At 38.6% G+C, this 23,549-nt stretch overlaps 1 protein-coding gene across 2 annotated transcripts in view; it reads right to left on the reverse strand.

The window, feature by feature from the left end:
* Positions 1 to 23,549, reverse strand: part of SLC2A9 (solute carrier family 2 member 9) — a 109,915-nt gene that overhangs the window by 49,400 nt on the left and 36,966 nt on the right. For both annotated transcript variants that reach the window (XM_074904522.1, XM_074904523.1), the window contains exons 6-8: positions 21,773 to 21,905; positions 12,723 to 12,910; positions 7,146 to 7,256 (exon numbers count right to left, since the gene is read on the reverse strand). In XM_074904522.1, coding sequence (XP_074760623.1) covers positions 7,146 to 7,256; positions 12,723 to 12,910; positions 21,773 to 21,905 — 432 coding nt within the window. The remainder of the gene's footprint in view (positions 1 to 7,145; positions 7,257 to 12,722; positions 12,911 to 21,772; positions 21,906 to 23,549) is intronic.

A 23,549-nucleotide genomic window follows, 5' to 3' on the forward strand; every position in this document is an offset into this window, starting at 1 on the left:
CAGAAGCATCCCAGGGCCCAGTGGCAGATCAAAGTTGTTCAACTGCGAGCCAATCCACAACAGAAAACCCTCTCAGAAGGCACTATCTTTCACCAAGGCCAGAAAGGTTTTTTGAATCATTTAAGTGCACAGGCACTTCAAACGCCCAGTCCATCAAGCTGTTTAGGTCTACAGTATTTCTAAGTAAAATCTCATTTATTTTTGAGGATTTCTTAAGAAAACCTATGACATGACATCAGTACCTCAAATTTGCCTGCTGAATTGTTTGGTACCCTTTACTTGATGGAAAAAACCCCCCCTCAGATAAAGTCTGAGGTTTCAGCAAATACTTTAAAAGAAAGGTCTAATGTCTTTAAAACAGCAAGTATCCTTGGTTTTGAGGTTATAAACAGACAACAACTTCATTTTTAGTTATGACTATACAAATCCAAAACCTGTTAACTTGCAAAACCCACTATGATGCTTTATGACTCATAACAAGTAAAAGATGATTCACCAGTTTTCAGGTATTTAGTTCTGAATGCTCCAGTTGCTATGCGCTGGTAACTGTTACCTATTGAAGACCTATAACTATTCAAAATATACTACATGGTAGAGTAAATGAAGTAACAAGAAATCCAGTATATGCTCAAGCACAGGCAAAAAAAAGAATCTTACAACTGTTTTCTGTGATAGCACAGAGTTATTTGCCAAATTGTGTAGGCTGATACTTGTTTATGTGTGATCATAAACATGCATTTGCAGAAGACTATACCCAGTCATGGTAATTAACACAGCTGAAATTACTGAAAATGTGTAAAAAAATATTGTAACCGAAGTTCTCTAAACACAAACGCTTGGTGATAATAAGGCAACTAATATGCATACTAAGTTAACAGTTCACACAACTTACTTTTGTCTGGCAGGAAAAGCGAATAAAGTTAAAAAAGCAAATGTCAATCTTTTCACTTGAGTCAGCTGCAGATACCGGGGCTGACATAATGAAAGCAGAGCACATTAAAAAAGATCAGACAAGCTTCTCTGGATAAAACAAATGTGTAAGCAAGTTCTACAGCCCAAATGGGAGGTCACTGAATACTATTCCCTGCTCATTTCCTGGTCCTATCCTAAATTATACTAAGAAAAACCCACTAGATTTTCTTGATGTCTCAGCTCTCTAAAGAAGTTTGATCTACGTGCTGACATCAAGAGTAGCCACACTTTTTTCTCATGTATTTTGGATATAGGTCTGAATAAGTCTGTATGTCTTGATTCAGACTTAACGTGACAAGCTAACTCGGTGTTATTTCCATTTTAAATAGCAGAATTAAAAGGGGTAATCACATTTATATCACTGTCAGGTTTATTTATGACACAATGTGTAGTATCTTGCATCCAGAAAAAGGAGAAGAACAGAAGACTGATGGTTATAAATTGGTTTTTGAATTCATATTTTTATGTATATCCATTTGTCTACTGTATGAATTATACAACTGTATAACAGCTGTAAAACAAAGAAATGGGTTATTTTATTTAAGTATCTAAACTGGAATTTAGAGGCCTAGCATCAATACTGACCACATAAGCACAAGCCTTAAATAAATCTGTGCCTACTCTAGCTCTCTCAACAGTTTGCCTGTATGTGTGCTAATGCCATGACAGGGTAAGATCCTACACGTTTTCTGTAGGTACCAGGCTAGGGATTACTATCAGCAAAGGGTGGAATTGATTGCTATGTTTCTAAGCTCCGTCTGAACTATTTTGCAGTAAAGCATCCTTCAACATCTTCACTTGGCAGTGAAATTTTCCATTCACTGGACCAGCATGACCAAGATGTAGCCCATGGAGGGATTCACTCTAGTCATCCGCTTCACCTCAGCCGTGCCTGGGAACAGCCCTTAGGGTAGCACAGAAACCCCCCATTATCTTATTCCTATTATGTCACTTCAGTAAACTGTAGGTATTTTTGAAGCAAAGCTCCTGCTGTTGATGATTTATTTGTTAAAAACATTAAGCTTTGTCTTGTGTCAGGTTCATTTTGTAAAAGCTAGACTAGATCTTGACCTTGATCTACGACAGATTATTGTGGCTGGCGCTTTATTTTCTAATGAAGGTATCTGAATGCTCTGACACAGATAATTTTCAATAGATTAAGAAAAAAATTACTCAAAATGTTGTTTTTTTTTTTTTTAATACTCAACAGCAGGGAATATATTTTTACAACCTTTAATTTTTGAAAATATCCTGCAGAAGGATTTGTACTACATAAGTGCAGTCTTTAACCTACTATGACCTTGGGTCTTAGGAGTGGTGTTGTAAGGCAGACCTTCATAAGGAGACTTAATCTCCCAGAAGGCATGGTTACTTTAACACAAGAAATCTTTATCTATTCTAAAGCCTAAGTGTAATACAATGATGAAGAAGGAATAATGTCATTGCCTAAGTGATTCCATTGACTGCTTGTCGATTAAGGTAGCATGCATTAACACAGTCACACGTGAGATTCACCCTGCAGCAAAAATGTGCCCACGTGCCCTCTGGCCATTGAAAAATGACAGCACTGGCCAATCTGCTCGATTGGGTCAGTATCTCTTTTCTACTGCTGATTTTTCTGATTACCTTTTGTCCAACACAGTGACTTTTGAGCTTTTCCCTTTGGAGAGTCTGAATGACATAGCTGATTATAAAAGGCTCTTTGTTAACTCTCCCATATTATAAATGGATATTTTTATGATTATTTGACCCAGGACAAACCAGCACAGAATTACACTTGATACTTCTTTGTATGACAGTGAAGTGTTGATAGCTACTCTCTAAGAATAGTTTTGTAGTCAGCTGAGCATTCACACTGTTATAATTTAATCCAGCCCACACCTACTGTATTTTATATTCTCTAATCTCAACATGACAGACTTTTTCATACAATATGTATGAAAAACTGTGAAATTCACTGCTTTAGGATGCTGTGGGTTCTAAAAACATACAAAAGTGGAAAAGTAACTAGACAAATTTAAGGAAAAGTTTCTATCCAGGCTGTTACAGGCCTAGATATTACCTTCTAATTCTGGTACTTCTTGAGCAACAGTTTGTCAGGGTGAAGGGAGCAAAAGGGGAAAATGCCATGTTTGCCCCAATCTTGCACTCTCCTCTACTTACAGCCTACTGGGGATTATGGGCAGGTGAAGGTTGCCTTTGACCTAGTGTGAACAGTGTCACATAGGACTGCATTAAAAGTCTTCTTAAAAATCAGATTATAGCCAAACTCTCTAAGAACCCTCAAGATTAAAGCATTTGTCACCCCATTTTTCCCATTGTTATGTCTGGCTGTCACTGGAATGTATTTCTTCCTGTTCTGACCCCAATGGAGCCACAAAGTTTCAATGGAGATATCTTGCATTACCCTTTGGATACCATGGAGGAAAAGCGTTAGGGATGAGGACACCTACTGAAGTGTCTGGAGTACCCCTGTTTTAAGATGTGTCATGCTCTAAGCAGGGAATCCCTTCTTGTATGTTGAGATCGATTAACATTAAAAGAAACACAAAACAAATTTAAGAGCCCTTTCTCATGACACCCCAAAGCAGAATAACATCATCTTCACCTAAGAAAGCTGGCTTCCTTGACTTCTGTGTGATACTGCAACGGATTTCCTATATTCTTTTATGGTCTACTACTGAATTATACTTTAACTCATTCCAGGCTTTGCATGGCTTGTCTCTGTCACAGGCTTTGGAAGGCACATTAGTAACACCTTGATGCATCACCTTACGGGAAATGCTTAAGGCATAATCTTCTCAATATAGTCATAGCTAGTGTCTTTCTGTGAACATTATATAAAGACCAAATGTGGTACCACAGATGGCAAAACTGGATGTGGGATGCTTAATCTGAACAACATTCCCTTTTATTCTATGCTGGTTTCATGGAGGAGGGGAGGAATCTTTTCACATGTTTACTTCTGTCTCCCTTTCCATTCAGCCTGTTGCCTTGTCAAAGAAAAGTACCAGCAATTTTTTCTTTCTATCCACTAAGAGTAAGACAACTAAATTAAATAAACCTCAATTACTAAGAATTACAAAATGGCACAGTAACCGATCCTACTTAAGAATACCTAAATCTGTGGAGTACCCTTACTGTAGAATTTAAAGAACAGACTTCTAATAAACACTTATTTGCCAGGGAACTATTCAGGTATTCCATCCTGCTTCAAAGCATGGCATCAGGTTAGATAACTTACTGCTGCAACACACCTATGAGTAGAAAATCTATTCAATATTTCATTCCAGAGGATAATCAAACTTCCCCAGAAGCAAACTGAAATTAATGGTCTTTCTCATTAAAAAGTAGCTTGTCTAGCCAATCCTTCAAACTGAATCTGTGTGTAGCAGAATGGGTGGAGAAGTCTACAATTAACCAGAAAACATACAGAAAGTTTCTGTCATCTCCCCAGAAAGAAGCCAGGGCATCATGTACGCAATGCTACAACATGGATATTTCATGAAGTGAACTAGGAAATGATGGTGCAAGCAGGAGTTGCAGCCAAATTATATGAATGAAAGGAAACATAATGATGCACGTTTCATTTCTGTCTTGCTTATGTGACTTCTGTTCGAAAGTAGGAGGTATGAAGCTGTAGGTAAAGCATGCTACCAGCAGGCACACCAAGTGATCTGAGGCAATACAGAGATATAAAAGGGATGGGATGTTATTTGCCCTTCCTCAAGGACCACATCAACATTATTACTGTTATGCTGCTGCTCCTACAAGACATGTTCAAGGGAGACTTTCAAATTTTTCCACAGTTTGAATGATACTTTATCTCCTAAATATTACTTTGCTTCTTTATGAAATAAATCTATTTCAATCTTTTCCTTTAGCATTCATACAGGGCTCATCAATACCTAAGTATTCTTACCGAGGCTCAGAGACTCATGACCACCTAACACATGTATAACCATCAGAGATGGTACATGATTTCATTGTGGACCTCTTCAATGGCTATTTCATTTACAAGAACAAAAACTCTACTTCAATTACTGATAGGAATGCCTACTGAAATCCTGGAATTTATTGTTAATAAAATCTGGTTTCTGCTAGCAAGCACAACATATAAAAAAACACCATGAAGATTAAGTTCTCCCCTTGCTTTCTCCTGCTTCTTCCCTTCTCTCTGGGTAGTACATAAGACATATGCACCTGACTTAATGATGTCAAATAGATTTAAAAAAAACCCAAACAAAACAGCAGCTGAGAGGTTGGGAGTGGGAGGAAAGGCAGAAATCCCCCATCCTTAGTTCTAGGCATGAAAAAAATTTAGAGGAAGTTACCTGTAGAAATGAGAAGCTGCAAAACCTTTCATTTAGAAAACAAACTCATACTGTTGTTACTTTAAACAGCAGCAATGAAACATTTATAAGGATTACTGAAATAAAATTAAGGCTACAAAGCAGCATTTTTCTTGAACTGAAAGAGCAAATTTGAAGGGAGCAGAGATATCAACAGATCAGTATTTTCAGAGGCACAGCAAGTAGCTTAAACAGAAAAAGTATTAAAACCACTCCTCTTGGGCATTAAAAGAAGATACTATGCATACCAGGAACCAAAGCAGATGCGAGACACATCCACCTCAGTATTTATGAACAGTGTGCTCTGAATAAGCCCCACAAACTGATAGCACACAAGGAACTGAAAAGATGACAAACCCTATTTATAGAATGGCTTTAATATATCATAGAATCATCTCCACATAATTTTCATCTGTTTCCACAAAAAAAGTGTATTCTTCACTTAAATCACTAGCAGAATTATCATTATTATTTTTACACATATCTTAAACAAAGAAGCATTTCTGCAGTGTGACAAAGAAGAAACTGTAAGAGGTAGGGATATCCATACTTCCCCATTTCCACATATTAAAAAGAATGTTCCTTTAATTCCAAAAAAACAAGGTTTACCCCAAAGTAGATTTAAGATTAGAAGATCTTTGAGAATTCTTATGTCCTAGACTATAAGAAAATACACTTGATAGCTGAATTCAGTTTAACATTTTATAGGTCATAAGCAGTTGCTCTGCCACTGGAGAGGATTTTTTTGCCAAAACCATTCTTCTGACATTTAAAAATGCCTGTCTGGTGTGTCCAGTATTGTGTAAATACAGTCGGTACAGAATATACAAAGATAAGGAAAAATTCTAACAAAGAAAGGAGTATTTGCTTGTTTGCAACTTTCCATTCCAAAGACATCTCCCATTGTTTCTTATTTATTGCAGTGCAAACAGAAATATATTTCCTTTAGCAATTAATTGTATATTCTCCCACTAAAACTTTCAGTTTTAGTTTGTTCATTTAGCATATTTTTTTTTTCCTACTGAACTTTTCCATTTTGAAATAGGGAAAAAAAAAAATCATGGATTTATTTTTCTATAAATGTCTTCCTCTACATTCAGTGCATTGCAAAGGTACACAACTTACTCAGGAGCTCATATGTTATGAAAGGATGCCTGCTTGCCCTTGGAGAATAAGTTAGCAGAATTTAATACAACATGGGACAACCTTGTTCTAGCATGCTGGCTTACTTTTCCACCAAGATGGCTCACAAACATTTACTCCCGTATTTTTAAATGGCTGAAGGATTCTCCACACTGTTTTTTAGCTGCTACAGAAAACATGTCACTAAAACATGCTCAGTAAGACATATGGCTGTTTCTGCAATCCACACTGAACACAGCTACCTGTACTATGCCTGAGCCTTCTCCAGCAACACTACCTGCTTCCCAGCTGACACACAAGACGACTCTGGAATGAGAATAAACTGCTACCAGATAAAGTCATTCTGCCAATTTATGAGTTATCACTCAATATACTTCAGGCCTTGCTGTTCCTACCTTCTTCCTGTTCAGCCATACAAAGCACCTCAGGATGTATCAACTTTTTATGCTACTTTTATGTAATTAAAACTAGAGAGCATCTTCTTAAAAAAAAAAAAATCCCAAGCTACAAAACTCGGTTTAGGGTTAAACCTAGAAATAATATTTTCAGTTGCTTTATCAACCATTACACTTAATCCTCAATATACTATTCTGCTTACATTTTAACCTGTATAAAGCAATAAAATAACTAATTTATATGTCAAGCAAGTTAATGTATTTTTTTTATAACCATACTTACAGAAAAAACAGCAGCCACAGTCTCAACAGCACCAGTACTTAGAGTAACATAGGGGATTGTTTCATGATTGATCCCAGCTTCACTAAAGATGCTGTTTGTGTAGTACCAGATCTGTATCAGAGAGAAGAAAATGAGTTATTAATCATTATGGCTTGAACTACAATATATAGGTATTCAGTTCTAGCATCTGATCTGCCAGAGACCAGACATGTTAAAACACTGAGCACTCCCAAACGACCAAGGGCTGGGCAGGACAACAAATGAAGGGAAGGTGCAAATTTCAGGTGGATTAGTCACAACACTGCTGTACTTCTGCTTGCAGACCCAGGCAGAATTACAAACAGTTTTAACTCAATTTAGTTTAATTCACTTTAGGAGTAAATCAAAGAAACTCACTTTAAGCTTGAACAAGAGGATACAAATAGGTTTTGTGTGGCTGAGCAACACTGCCTAAAAAGCAGGTTTGGGTGGTTTTATGGAATACTTCAGTGTCACGTAACAACAGAGGAAAGAACAGGAAAGAGATGCTGAGAGGCACTGCAGGAACTACTCCTTTTCGGACAGAACGTGTGAGATTGGTCTCATTCCAACCTCACTGCAGCATGGACATCTGCAGTCAAGCCATCAACTTAATCCCTCTATTATCAACAGAAAGAAAAGACACTTTTAGAGTGAGAGTTGTTTGGTGAAAAGTAAAAGCTGCTTTTAGGATGAAATGCATCATAGGCTAGAAGGAGTTGTTGCTAATGGACAAAAACAGAGGGAGCATAGGGTTACGAGCTTAGAGGAAGTCATTCAGGTTTCGTCAGAAAAAACACATCCAGTGATGACAATATCCAGACAGAGAATATATAATGGCAATACTCTAAAATAACAAGTCTGGTAAGTATCAGAGCCCCATTCACATCACAAATGAAGCCTGAAAACCATATAACATTTATGTTGGACTCAAGGTGACAGCAAAGAACTAGCCAAAGCTTTTGGCTGCCAAAAGAATGCAACAAGGAGAGACTGCCTTGGAGAAACAAAAGATAATTTATTTACTAGAGAAGATGGAAAACAATTGAAACAACTGATTATCAGAAGAAAATGAAACTTCTAAACCACAGCTGATTACCTGTGACAACAAAACTGAAAGCCAGAGATAATGATGTCGCTAAACCTAGAAGTAGCAGTGATATTTTTTCCCATATGCTTTTCATGTGACAAACCCTAACAGGGCAAGCACTGCTAAGGAAAAGGCTTGAATGGGAATGTTCTGATCGCATGAGGAAAACCCTGATGCCGGCCAGCACATTATGCACATGCTACATCTGTTCATCAAGCCACTAACTCAGGAGCTTTGTAAAAAAAAAATTCTGAATTCCCAGCTAGCCCTTTAGCAAAGCTGCTTGTCCCAGACCAAAGAAGAAAATCCAACTCATCTTACATAAAACAAAAAATAAAATAAAATACCATGGACTAAAAAGTCACCTGCATCACCTTACAGATAAAGAGAAGCTGACTGAAGACTTTTATGCCTACTGCTGGCACATCAGCTCTCACCAGAATAGACACAATGACAGTAAGTGACAGTAGAAAACTTCTCTATATGAAGTAGCTATATATATTCATGTAGCATGCACTGGTGTTAATTGTGCATTTCACTGGTCTGTTGATACAGAGCACAGACTGAAGCAAAACCAAGGGTCAGCTCCCAGTTCCCTCCGAAATGTTTATGCCCATTGATAAATTTTTTGTGACCCAGAACTCTGACAACCTATTCACCTCCCATACACCTACACAGTATATAAGGAAAATAAGGTAGCACAAAACTGTGATAAAAGTAGTTATTTCTCCATACTACATCCATAAAATTGAACATTTCATGCAAGGAAAGTTAGAAATCATTTAATTTAGGCATTTCATTCTTGATAACAGTTTTGCATAGCAGGTACAGCTTCTAAAAATGATGGTGATATTGCAGGTATGCAGACCTTTAAAGAGAAGAAAGAGGTCAAAGAGTCACTTAAGCAGACAACTCCTGAATGTAATCTGCCATGATATAACGACTACAACATAAGATGTTTCCCAAGTGGTTTTACAGAAGAGCACGACTGACTATTGATGGCAAGAGTGGTAGTAACACAGCAAGATGAAAAAAATAGCAGAGCAAAGACAGGATGAAGTTCACTGACTTAGCAGTCTCTGTAACAGCACAAATATAAATTAGGGTAAAAATTAACAAGATATACACATTTCAAAACAATAAAAGTGACTGTTTTTTGGCCTGTGTATCATTAAACAGGGAAACACACTGCTCTAGGATATTACTAAGACAAACTTACTAGGTTAATGGTGACTAGTTTCACTTAAGTTATTTTTCTAACATGGCTTTTGCTAGCTAATGATTCCATTAGCTAACAAAATTAGCTAATGATTTGGCTAAAAGTTTTGGAATGAAAGAGTTGTGGAAAATGGGGCAGAAGGTCCAAAACCCCAGAAAAAACTGCTGTTAAGCCCAAATCAACACAGGTACATCTGACTTCCTAAGCCCATGGTGGGTCACTGTTGCTTCACAGGCTGAAGTAAAACTTTGCCACTTACATACATTTCTTTCTAAGAAATTCAACTCTTCAATAGGAAAAGTAAGCCACAAAAAAAAGACGGGTGACAACACAGACATATACTGTGATGCACACTGCATACTCACCACTTCATACGCTACCTGATGCCAAGTCTTCCCCATACCAAGTGTGAAAAACACACCATAATAGATCTTTTGCATACCAAAAACATGCATTGCTGCACAGACTCCCATCCCCGGCATGATTTTTTGCCATTTGAAATACAACCCTCTGCCTTAAGGATAGATCCCACAGAAGCCTAGTGATTCCACTCTGGGAATGACTCTCTTAAAGCAATATGCAGCACAGTATATTTCTTGATATGAAAAAGGATAAAGTTCACTAGTGGGAACTTCACTGTAGTCTTGTGTCTTCTTTAGAACTGAAATACGATGGTGGAAGACAAATTTATTACAGATGATACGCATCATGGATAAATTTTATCAGATAAAAAGAGACTAATATAGCTTTATTTATGTGAATTTAGGTCAGACTGTCTGGTATTTTGTTATAACTGAACACATTATCAGGATTTCACCATGATTTCTTTTCCATGTGGAAACCAATGAACATACCGTTTTAAGCAAAAAAAAAAAATTATCGTAAAGTAGAAGCAAGTGTTCTCAGATACCAGCAGGATGATTACAGAAGTCTGCCAGTTGGCAATTTCCTTGGAGAGTGACCTGAGACTCTCACCTGAAAGAAGTCCAACTTTCCCATATGTCCTGCCCAGATGGCAATTGTGGAAAAGACCAGACTGATTAACAGGCCACTACAGACAAAGCAAATGTGGGTGCTGTGAGTTACATGGAAGCATTCTCAGCCAGTTAAACCTTGCTGATACTGGCTCACATCCAGCAGGTTAGTTCAGATGCAGTCAGGCAAACCAAGACCCGGGTTCAGCAGTATCTGTCACACTTGTATCTGTCCTCTAATCTCTGAGCTTCATGTGACTTGAGCAAGGTCAGGAAAATCATGCAAAAGAGACAAGGAATTGAAACCTGGTCTCTTAATCAAGTGGTCCAGCTATTTCTCCTGATTTTTCTTATAATGCTTGGTTTTATTATTAAATATTACTATTAACTATTTAAACAATCAACTTCAGAATGCAAATTCTGTGCGAATATTTTTTTTTTCATGTTTAGTAGCATTGCATGGGAGGAGAAACAATAATAATAAAAAGATAAGGCTTGAGACAGCCAACTTGACACACAGGTTTCCTGACAATGTTTTTCTGAGGCATTTTTTCAGAAAGTGGCCACCCAACGGCACTGTAAAACAACTCTGGCATCCATTCTGAACTGGACATGTCTCATTATCCCCCTGCACCCCCACTTAAGCTATGACAGTGTGGCTTTGTTCTGCCACAGAATACTGGACAATCTCTGTCACCTATTAAATATTCTCAAAGCCACAAAACTTTTCTATTTTCCCTGAAAATTTAGCTGTAGCATTCTTTTTTTTTAGGCAATGTGCTTCATTATTTGCACAGTCTCTTTCTTGCTATAAGTTCACTTTATTTCACTTACGCGTTGATAAATCTTAGAAAGACTGGATGACAAGGTAATTTCATTTCTCTTCTTAAAAAAGTATCCACAATGAGGCACAAAATAGCCTGTCATTAGCACTGAAATCCTAGAAAACACCACCTATACAAACGTTTTTATAGTTCACCCCATAGTATGAAAAGATCTTATAGTTCCTTCCTAGTATTTTGTTAAAAACTTTTAGATACGAGTTCTAATTTCATTAATGTTTCGAACGGTCCTGGACAAATCACTCTGTGTTAGGAATTTTAAAGCTATAGAGATACCTTTAGATAAGCCTGAACTAGTTGTCTGAGATATGAGAAGCATTTACACTTATTATCACTGATTAGCCTTGGGAGAAGAAACTAGCTGAAGTACGCTATAATGTACAAAACCACAGTGAGAGCTCCTTTCTGCAGTGGTAATATTGCCTTCCACATATTTAAGCAATTAACACCTTTGAACTATGATGAAAACCCCTTTTGCTTTGAGGTGCTTCATGAGAACATTCATGTCGTGCAACATAAAGCATCTAAGCCAGATGTCACAAACTGCAGCAAGGAAAGTTGTGTCTGGATATAAAGAAAATGCTTTTCACACTGTAAGTGGTGAAAACACCTGGCACAGTTGCCCAGGGAGGTTGTGGATTCTTCACCCTTGGACATATTTAAAATCAACTGCACAAAGCCCTCAGCAGCCTAAGCCAACCCTGAAGTCAGTCCAACTCTGGGCAGGGGCTCAGCCCAGATGACCTCCAAAGATCCCTTCCAACCTAAATTGTCCTGTGAATCTCTCCTAGCTGATGCAATAGGCTCAGACAGATGGAAAAGGAGACTTTGATATCCATTAGCCTCAGACACATTAATGGTCACTGCTGACTGTTCTGTGTCTTTTTTCCTCTTTTGCTCCACTTTCCAAGAAGGGCATATTGAAGCACAGCTTACTCTTCAAATTGTATGAAACAACAACAGAAAATCAAACATCCAGTGCAACTTCTTAAAATCACAGGAAGTTTTGCTGACTTCTATAAGCACAGAACTGAACTGATCCAAGCAGAAATGTCTACTGAAGAGACCAAGCTTACCTAACGTGAACAAACATGGGGTGTATCAGACCAGATCTTAACTGATCAGAAACAGAGAATCTGAGTATCAGAAGCAGAATCTGCACACTTTCTTTGCCGATCTGTGTTACCTTTTCATGTATTCCTTCAAAGTTAACACAACATGGCTTTCTTCCCTTTTTTTTGTTTACCCCCCCGCCCCAACGATACAGCTCTCCACGTACCTTCCCACATACTGGTGTAACAAAATCATTACTAAGAAGAAACAGCCAAAACTGAAGGTCATAGATGTTGCTGACTGGTATAGCATAAACCCTGTATTAAAAAGAAAGAAAAGGAGCATCCCAGGAGAAGCCACGGCCTGAAGAAGGACACTTACAGCATTTAGCCCACAGAGCTGGTAGCAGCCCATGGTGACGACCACAGTAATAACCTGCCATCGCACAGCGCGGGTTCTCAGGAGCTGAAGTATTGACACTAACTTGGTGTTTCTTTGGACTCGAGACTCTGCCAAAACTTCTTCTACTTCATGAGATACATCATCTTTCCCAAGGAAGGTCTGAAATGCTACAAAGAGAGGACATGTACTTTAGGCCAAACACTTGGCAATGTGTGCATTTCTAACAGACTTGTTTCACAGAAATGGAAATGTGTGACAGAAACAGGAGACATACATGGGCTACAACTTAACTTAATTACTCTTCTGCTAACAATATCATTCTGTGCTGGGTATGATCTGGCTCATCCCTGCAATTGGTCTCAGAAACTGCAACAAGAATATAAATTATCTGGCACCCTACCAGACCTCTCCTTATATTATTTCATATGTAATATACCCTAAGGTCCAGTGTGGAGTCAAAAACCTGTGTAATCTGAAAAAAGAGTTTAATAGCAAAGCAGTTCTGAACATTACTTGACTTGGCCACTTTTGCAGCCTAAGTGTATCAGACTTTGTTGCTGGAGGTAAGATTGGATAGAGAAGTAATAAGATGTAAAATCATGTAAGTCTGGTAGACCAAGAAAAGGCAGACATTTGAAAGGAATAACTATTAATCTTCATTTTACCTTTTTTTACTATCATATAGGCAAGAATTCCCTTTGTCAGGATGATTAATATTAGAAAAAATTACCCAGAGCAGTTCAAAACTTTATAGTTGTCAATGCTGGAGACACAGGAGTGAATTTGCCTGGCAAATGTAAGCAACCAACCAATCAACCTTGTCTCCCCAGAAATACACACCGTTTAGTATTATATTATCGCACATCGATGACTTGCTGAGATATCCTTCCACTGTGAATAATATAAGCTTTCCAACTCAAACCTCCTCCTGTAGGCGTCCTACAGATACCTCCTAATGGAGGTGGTGTATCGCCACCAACCTTGTTTTACAAGTACTGTACATGCTGATTATACTTTTTTCACAATTTTATGAACATACCCCAGGGGTTGGTTTTGTAAGAGATGTTTAAAATGCTCATCATCTTGGAATGACTGCAGAGAAACAATTACATTACACATACCCCTGCCACAAGGCTTTGTGACCCAGTAGGATGCTAACTCTAAAACCAATCCTTTACACGCAGGTCACTGTTACTTTTATTAAGTGAATAAGCTGTTTTAGTCCTCCTAAGAGCCAAGTCAATTTTCCTCTTATCCACAGCTTTGCACAGTACTACCTATAAATAAACTACCTTCACATTTTTTAATAAGTATGCATTATAGAAAGGACCTGGATGGTCAAGAACACTGACTAGCCATGGTCAAAATGCTTGTACTCCATTTGGGTTTTGAGTTTACAAAACTTTGACTTTACCCAGTAGGTGAAAAGGCCAAGTAGTGGCATTTCAATTCTGTGAGGGATAGGTCACACAAATGAACTAGTGGCCTCCTCAGAGCAGCCCTCTCCATCCCTTTGGTGAAAGTGCAATCCTGCACACTCTGCCTGGCTCCCAGTTTGGCAGTGCAGGGAACTAACTCAAGCTCTGGGCCAAGATTTTTAGAGGCAGTTAGCACCTTTATTGCATTTTAAAGGGCCCTATGTGACTCTGCTTAACAAGAAGGATGTTTTTTTAAAGGGATGTACACTGATCACCTCTGGCTGTTGAGTCAATTCATAACATTAATTTATTCTGATATCCAGTTTCTCAGGAGAGGAGAGGTCAGAATTTTTAAATCCCTCAAACAGCATGAAATTCATGTTTTCACACAGGCCTTACAATCAGGAATGAGTTAACATATCTGGACCTCAGAACCCAGAATTCAAGCTGCTGAGTTTTGTCCTTGTGCCACTGCTCGTTTATTATTAAACAACATACCAAACACTCCTTAAAATGAGTGTGATGTATTCAAAGACACCAGTAAGAAATGTAAAATAAGAATGTGTGCCTATGGTATGTCAAAGTCAATGTCTCACACTCAAATTACACTTTCCTCAGTATTATCAAAGTACTGGTAAAGAAAAATTCAGATAAAGATGAGAACCAGACGTATATCGCCATACTCATCTTTGAAAAGATTCTCTCAGATTTTTAAGCATCTGGTTTATCTGTGTAAATTAGGTCAGTGCACAATTTTCTTTATTTTTCCTGTCCTTAGAATCCTTGGCATTACTGTAGGGCACACAAGCCAAAAATATAGGTGCAGTCAAGTAAAAAGAAAGCAATCTGTCTTTTCTGCACAAAGGAGCTTGCTATATTTCTAGAGGGACCAGGAAGTAAAAAAAAAAATAAATGCAATTATCAAAATTACCAAGTACAAGGCAAGAAAAACATAGACACCTGCTTTCTTTTTCTTCCCTCCCTGGTATTAGGACCAGAGATGTAAATGCCACTAGGAAACTTTGACAGATACTTAAAATTACAAACAAGTCAAGAAATGCTAAGAAACTGCTATGCTATACACACACAGTTTTGAGTAGACAACATTCAGTCTCAGGAAAAACACATTTTCCTTCTACTCAACACATCTTCATTTTTTTTCCATTAACAGTTTTTCAGTACATTAAGAATCACAATTTTATACATAATTAATGTGGAAATAAATTCTTCATTAGCGGGGAGATGGGAAAACTCCAAGGTCTTTCAATGTGCGATGTTCTATTCATTTTATATTTAAACATTTTACATTTAAACCCCTGCATTATTGGCACTGAGAAGCACAGCAGTTGTTCCTCTCCCCACTGCAACTCATTTCTCTCTGTGACTGGCTGCTTCTCTCTATAGACAAGTCTTATTTTCATGTCATGCTTAAAACCATCTAAGTCGTCACAGTTCTAGCAACTTTTAGACCTTTCCCAGATTTCTTTTTAATTCCCTTGGATCAGAAGGTCCCAGATGCTCAGCTTTCAAGTGTCAGGACACCACCTTTATAAATAGCAAAAGAAGTGGATGGTTCCTGTCAAGGGGAAAGGAGCTAGAAAACCCTTCCATCTACAACACCAGTTTTTGTTTATCTCAAGTAAGTGAAAGTGAAACATTTGCAAGTGGTTCAAAGGTCTGAAAGAAATCAGTTGGTACTGTCTTTAAAACCAATCATGCCTTTAAATTAACTGAAGATAGACACTCAAGACCTCAACTACATGAGAAATAACTAATTCTTTCTCCACCATAGTACTTCCAGGACTGTGCAAAGGAAGCAGTTGTTATGGTAAAGACTGAATAAGCACATAAACTTCGAGAAGGCATTTTAAACGATCAAAATGGTATTGTGTGGTTTACAGAATAGAGTCAGCCCCAAGCAAGAGTAGGCAGAAAAAGAAAGAAGTGGTCACAGGTAGTAGTTTGGTCTTATGCCTCTAAAACCTTAAAAAAAAAAAAAAGCAAGCAAGCCGCATGAGTATTATTGGCATCTGTTTCCCATGGACATGTTCACTTCACTGATTAAGTACATTAAACTCAGTGTCTTTAACACACCATGATGCTTAAACAGCATCTTCTTTGGCCACTGTGGCAGGCAGAATACTGGACTGGATGGACCCAGTCAGGCATCTCCTGATCACTGTTCTGAGTGGTTGCAGACACATGGGGTGCCTCGCTGTTTGCCCCAACACTTGCACAAAGTTCACCCAACTTCAGTGCTTTTGGATATGTATTAATTTTTCTATAATAACTTAATGTCAACAAAAATATTTGGCAAAATGAAAAAACATTTTCATATACCACTAATTTTATTAGAGTACTGAATAGCCAGAATAATAATTTAGATGTACTTTGCTAGAAAAGACTTAAATGGCTATTTAAATCTAGCAAAATATTAATTAACTACTAGCATGTAGCATAGCAAAGTTTAAGAATAAATCTCAAATTTGCTATTTCAATTAATTAAATATAACTTCAAGCAAAAGGCTTTAGGCTTTCCCCACGTGTCACCTCCCTCTCCTTCTAAGTAAAGGAACACATAGATCTTCTGTGAGTTATCATCCAGTTTAGGAATAATTTTTTACCTGTTCTTATGTCTGGTTTCACAGACCATCAATACAAAATAGGCCTGTTCAGGTTCACTTGAAACCAGCCAAGATGTACAAGTAAAACAAAATATCTACATGCCACCTTAACACAAGAATTGGTAAATCGAGTTGTATCAAAGGTCCAGTGAACCAAATATCCTTTGTAAAAGACAGAAGGTTTAAGAAAAGTTGAAAACAAACCAGTCACATCACTCCAGCTTTTGTCAGTAAGAAACAATCTGAGATGGAGCCTCTGCCATAAGCCAGCAAGTGGACTAGTCATGGATGTCTCTTCCTTTCCAATAAGTATTTCTTAAAATGCTTAGAGACTATGAAAACCACATATAAGCAAAACTAAATCATACATGTCCTTGTTGTCAGTCATAACAACTTTATTTAAATCACTGGATTTGCAGCAATTTGTTCTTGTCGTAACTATGGTTTTAATCATTCTCCCGTCCACGTGGGCCCCATGAGGGGCTCTATAAAAAAATTAGCTACCTGCTTACTTAAATCAGAAATGACCTCACTCTTTTATCACATCAAAAGATATCAACTCTAATCCATCTTTATAAGAATTTAAATCTACACATCTTGTTATACCTGTTGTAATGCTTCTTTCATAACCATGGCAGTTTTAATGTACGACTGAACATACTAAATGAACAGATTTTGTACATCAGCAACAGATGTTACTGTGACATTTCATCTAAGTTATCTGACCCTTAAGACATAACAATATTCTTGTACTCTGGCAGGCTCGGATGACTTCATTACTACTGTAGTGGCAATGAAAACGCAGGTTTCCTCCTTGTAACAGTCAGTATTCTTCAGAAGACACATGTCAACTGTCCAGCTGGAAATATTCATAACCAGTGTTGTTAGTCATACAAATGTTCGTTTTATCACACTACTACTACTACTGGTTTTATTTACATTGCATCACTGCCACAGTCACAGATCAGTGGTCCACTTGGCATGCAACTAAGAGACAATTAACGTCAAATTCCTGTCTTACTGTCCTACATCTTGGATGGTAAACTGCCTGATGTAATTATGGCAGCAGGTTTTTCTTTTTCTTCCTGTTTCTATCCTTTTCATTCCCACTGTTCTCTAGCAACTGAAAAATGATCTTCCAAAGTCCTTCTCTTCAACAATTTAAATACTGAAGAATGATCACACTGGGTAAATGCCAGGCATTTTTCTCCTCTTGCCAAGAGAGAAGAATGTTTGTTATGGGATCTGGAAGGGGAGCTGGGACGGTTTTACCCTCTCCCCATTACCAGAATTTTAGCTTCTTGAGCAAAGCAGATTTACAGATTGTGCTGTTGGTCCAGTCAACCATTCTCCTCCCACAACACATAAATCAGTTCTTTCACATTTGGCAGTGATACAGAAATATGGGAGAGAGCTCAGCTCCTGTTGGTCTCAGGCAATCAGATACAGGATGGTGACCTCCAGGAAGACAAGCAGAGCTCAGCTGTTAGCTTTGCTTTTGGCAGCAGACAACTGCAAGTCAGCCACGGTGTCTGTATGGCTGATTAACCAGACGTGCCACCCACAGCATGCATGGTTTGCACTGCCAGAGGGGTGAAAGCAGGGAACTGGGCAGATCCCCATTAATGGAGCTCAGGAGACACCTCTCATCTGAGTCCTCACTACTCCTGTGGTCATGGACTAGCTTCTCTCATGGTGGTGTGGTTTATGTTCACACATGATGCCAGCCTGATCTAACCTCATCACTTACACAACACACTTTGGTCCTTCTCTCTCCTTCAGTCTCTTATTTGCCACTTAAAGGTATCATGCTCTTTCACTCCTCTGCTAAAAAAGAGAATGAGGCCACCTGTATTTTGGTGTTTCTAGTCTGGTTATCTCATGAGGACAGAAGAGAAGGAGATGAAAGCAGGAGCAGAACTTGGTGGAAACTCAATGACCTACATTATTCCACTGGATTTTTATTGCTCTACAACAGTTAGGAAGATTAATGTGTCGTCTCCATTTTAGAAGCTTTGACATACATGTACATTTTAGAGTATTTTATAAAGACTAATATAGTCATCTGCCTTAAATACAGGAGACCTTTCACAAATAACAGTTTTATATTTCTCCAACAAGACACAATCCACAGTGAAATACATATTTGCATGAATAGCCTTGATATGTTAGGGGAAAGAAAAAGGATTTAGTCAGAAGAAAGACTTGCACATTTCTGATATTAATATGCAGATTCAACCTAAGAGGCAAGCAATTCAAAAGCATATACCCAATACTGCATTGTCATTATATGGCTTACAAGCAGTAGGCTTTTTAATAACCCAAAACCTCCTCTGGTCTCCCTAATACTCAGGGTTTTCCTTCCCCATTTCTGCAGATAATGCTAACAACCAGATGATTTTTCTTGATTGTTGATTCACAGTTATTCATCCTCCTATTTTGTGAATTTCCCTCTGCACCTGCTTTCATTATTCCTCTGTATTACTCCAGATACCTAAAACTTGGTTCATGCCTAATCTGAATTTCTGCCCTGGGGTGGGTAAGAGGCGTCCAAACCATCCCACCCTCCCACCCACCCACCCCCACTCCCCCCCACTAGTCTAACATCACAAGTGTCCTCTGCCTGGTCATTCCATGAATCAACCAAACTCCTTCCACACCTGTGCACATACTGAACAGAGATCTGAAGACACTCTCACTTGCAAATGCACATTAGGAGAGGAGCAATTACAAAGAAAGTGCAATGGTAAGAAAATTGCTTGTGTTCCTAACATGCTTTGTAACAAGGCATACTTTATAACACAGAGTATAAGATGATATGATCTATGCTGTTTTACAGGTGGATTTTCTGAACTCCAAAATGATGTCTAAGAATCATCCTTACCTATTTTGCATGTGATATCCTACAGGCTACCTTGCCCATGCAACAAGGTGGCCAGTTCTGGAAGCATGGTTGCTTGATAGGCAAGGGACGGGAGGGAAATTCAGGGTATGTATACACTTCACTGTCCATTGGCCTTTTGCAAAACCCTGTCTAGAACCATCGGTCTGCAGCTGTTTCAAAAGCTCTGTAGACTCCACTCAAAATAACTTTCACTCTGAACTACAACATATCTCAGTATTAATTTTTCTTTTAGAATTAATCAAGTGCAAAAGCTTCTATTGATAAGTAGTGACTTTGAAAAGTTTGTCAGCCTCCTCTTTTTTAATCACAGTATCTAAATTTATAGTCTTTAAGGTGGCTCATGAAAGCCACCTTCTCATAATCAGCAAGCCAACTGTTAAAGCTCACTTCCCTTCAACTATCAAATAAGGTGTAACTTTGTAACTTTGCTCTCCAAAATCCACCTGTAATGCTTCTAGATTAGTTTTCAGAACACGCATGCTGAAAACATCCCAGACTGCAGTTGGCCCACTACCAGCAACAGTAAACGGTGTGAATTTCAAGGCAAGTGGTGTTATTTTACTACCAATTTTTACAGTTTTTACACTCTACCTACGAGAGGCCCAGCTTCACTGTCAGTGCTAAAGTTTCCAGGTACTATGGCAGGATTTCCAACAGATCCCTCTAACAAGTGTGACATTATGCAACAGCATTGCAGATGTGGACTCTTTGCCAGCCATAGCTCTGGAAACACATCTACCGTTTTATCAGGTAGAAATCAGCCAGTTTAAACTTGGCACCCAAAGGCATTTCTTCCCAGCCCAGTCATGGTGCTGCAGAAGTTACTACCCAACAGCCAGGCCCAAACTGCTTACCGCTACATCCCTGCTGGGTGCTCTGACCATGGCTAGCAGGCAAGCCCTTTCCTTTGCCATCCCTGGAAAAGCTCTTCTCTGCCTCTCCAAATCTCTGTTGATTCTGTAAAGCTACAGAACCTCCCCAAAGCCTTGTTGCTTTTGCACTTTTTTTAAAAAAAACTCCACTGAACTGCATCTCTAAATGTCTGAGGCTCCAACATTTACAGAATTCTTCATTCAATACCAAACTGAGACAACATGAGAGTCTCTTCATTAGTGTGCCATTTCTATTTCAGAGTGATCATCTGAACAAAAAAGGCCAGTTTTTCATAGTAGAAGAAATAGGACAGAATGCTAAAAGATTATTAAATTTAAGTTTCAGGTGCTGATTCACACTTTGCAAGTAATTTTGAAAGCAACTAGTTAGTGACTGAAAATGTTAAGGGTTATATTCAAATGAAGTATTTAGTAATAATTTTAAAAGCGCAGTTATGTTCTGCAAATATTTTGGTATTATAATCAGACTTCTTCCTTCTTTGTACACTCCTATTTTTAATGTGGCCCTACAAAAAGTAAAAACATTTCAACATTTTCAATAATTTTCAACAATCTCTCAGCTGTAACATGATGATATGTTGGAACTTAGAACTGACTGCAGTAATTTTACTGGGGCAGAGTATACAGCAGCTGTGATCACACAAGCAAATTCTTTTATATATAGAATCTAAAGTAAGAACAAAATATTCTGGTCTGTGTCTCTGAAGCAAGTTATATGGAAGCACTGGAAATTTTCAGTTAAATAGGTGTATGAGGTTTTAATTAGATCTACAAAGGTTAGTGAGTTACAGATGCACAGGGTCAAAGACAGTGACAGAATCAGTGTTTGTGTTAGCCAAACTGCAAAGACTGTACATAGGGGTGAGTGATGAAGGCTGAAACAACCTTTCAGTCCCAAATGGACCCCACATATAGTGGCTGACACACAACAGTGGGATGATTTGTATGGGTTTTTAATCACCATGAATAATGCTATATAGGTTAGCTTGTTAGAGAATTTAATTTACAAAAAATTCAAAGCAACAGTTATATTTACACACACAGACAAACAAAACAGGTGAGGGAAAAACAATTGCCATGAGAATCTCTCCTATTGGAATATTCCGCTTTCAGTGTGATAGCGGAATTGCTTTCCACCCTGCATCCCTACAATAAATACTCTTTGTTGCAAGAAAGTAACACATCATACCTTTTTCTGCCTTGCTGGTGTTATGTTTTTCAAGGAGGAGGTACCGAGGACTCTCAGGAAGAAAAGGCAAAATCACAACTTGTATCAATGAAGGAACAATGATTGCTCCAAATAAGTACGGCCACCGAGATTCCTGCAAATGGATGCAAACATAAGTCAGTAATACTCTCCCATAAAGAAAAAAATACTCTCCCATATAGAAAAATAGCTTTGATGGGAAATACTCTAACTTTTCATCATTCAACATATTGTGCCAGTGAGCAGAGTGGTGTCTTCTGCCTGAGCTTAGTAAGCAGTTTGAACGCTTCCTGCTCAAATCCCCTTATTCAAAGGCCAAGGCAGACAGAATTCAAGCCATCAACTGACTGAGAATGACAGGGACGCTGCAGCAATACACAGTATGTTTTTTCCTTTCCTTCAGCACTAACAAGTATATGTGCAAAAATATGATATATACTGACTTGTGCAAGTCACGCCCGCTCACAGTAGGATCACTCATTAGCTTTAAGAAACAGTACAACACTATTTTCATATAGTTACATATACCCGCATGTTGTCTCTTAGTCTAATCTAACTGATCTAAAATTACATATACATGTATATATACATATATACTTATTTGGCACAGTCCTCTATTTGTCATACTATGGGTAAAATCCTGATAACACTTCAGATAAGCTGCAGGTTAGCACAGTTTTGTGGTTCTTGATGTAATGCAGGCAGTGACCGTTCAGCATTTCACAGCTGCTGGGAATGAATCAAGCTGGGCTGAGGTCTCACCATAAGCCTCTTCCACTTGGCAAAACACAACATTTGCCTTACAGATACAACTAACACATAGTCTGACCGTTTTCATTTCCATTCAGAAAAGACAACATACACAGTTCAACACAATTAGAGTGAAAGACAGCTATATTTATAACAAGAAAAAAGGTATCTGGCTAACTGATGTGAGGTTGTCTTTATGGATGTTTTATCTTGCAACCACTGATTCCACCTCTTAAGCTGGCTTCCATGCTAATTTAAGTGTAAGAAATGCACTTCACCTATCCTCCTGCCCAAAGTCCATGGGACCTTAAAAAACTCTGAATTAGCTAACCTAGCTGTGGTGGTGCAATTCCTACCCCTCCCTGCCATCCTTGTTGGGCTGCTTGGTGCCAGGTGTGATTCCATCCACATTCCCCCGAGCCATACACCAATCTATGGAGATAAGGACTGAATAACCTTGAGGAGCCTGGCTCCTGCCCCCCTCTGATTGCTCAAAAAGGTTATAATGGCCCATCATCTCCTGATGGCCTGACACACCTGTGCCTGGGATGTGGTCAGATGGAACAATAACAGGGTTGCATATTATTCAAATTCTTGTGCAACTGCCGGAAGGCACCAGATAGCATTTGACAAAAGTCAGTCATCTTGGACCCTATAAACTGCGACCACCAGAGAGGCCCTTTGAGCTCTCCTGGATGGCAGCGGCCTGTGACCAGCATCTCCCCTGAGCTGGGAGCCTCTCAGGTATCGTCTGCTCCAGACGGAAGGCCAGGGCGAAGTCCCCCCGCTCGAGTCTCAATTATCGCCCGTTGAGGAATGCCAAGGCATTGGGAGTATTTGCTCTAAACTCGAGAGGGAAATTTTCTTTGAGCTAGCTTCTATTTCACCTGTTTATTGGTGGGTGTGGGTGTGTGTGGGTACGTACCCTTGCCCTTGTTCCTGTGTGTTTGTCCCTTTTGTGTTCATTTTACCGAACCCAAACCCATTTGTTTCTGTACGTATATGTCTG

The sequence above is a fragment of the Athene noctua genome, chromosome 4 (genome assembly GCF_965140245.1).
Source record: "Athene noctua chromosome 4, bAthNoc1.hap1.1, whole genome shotgun sequence".
Taxonomy (NCBI): Eukaryota; Metazoa; Chordata; class Aves; order Strigiformes; family Strigidae; genus Athene; species Athene noctua.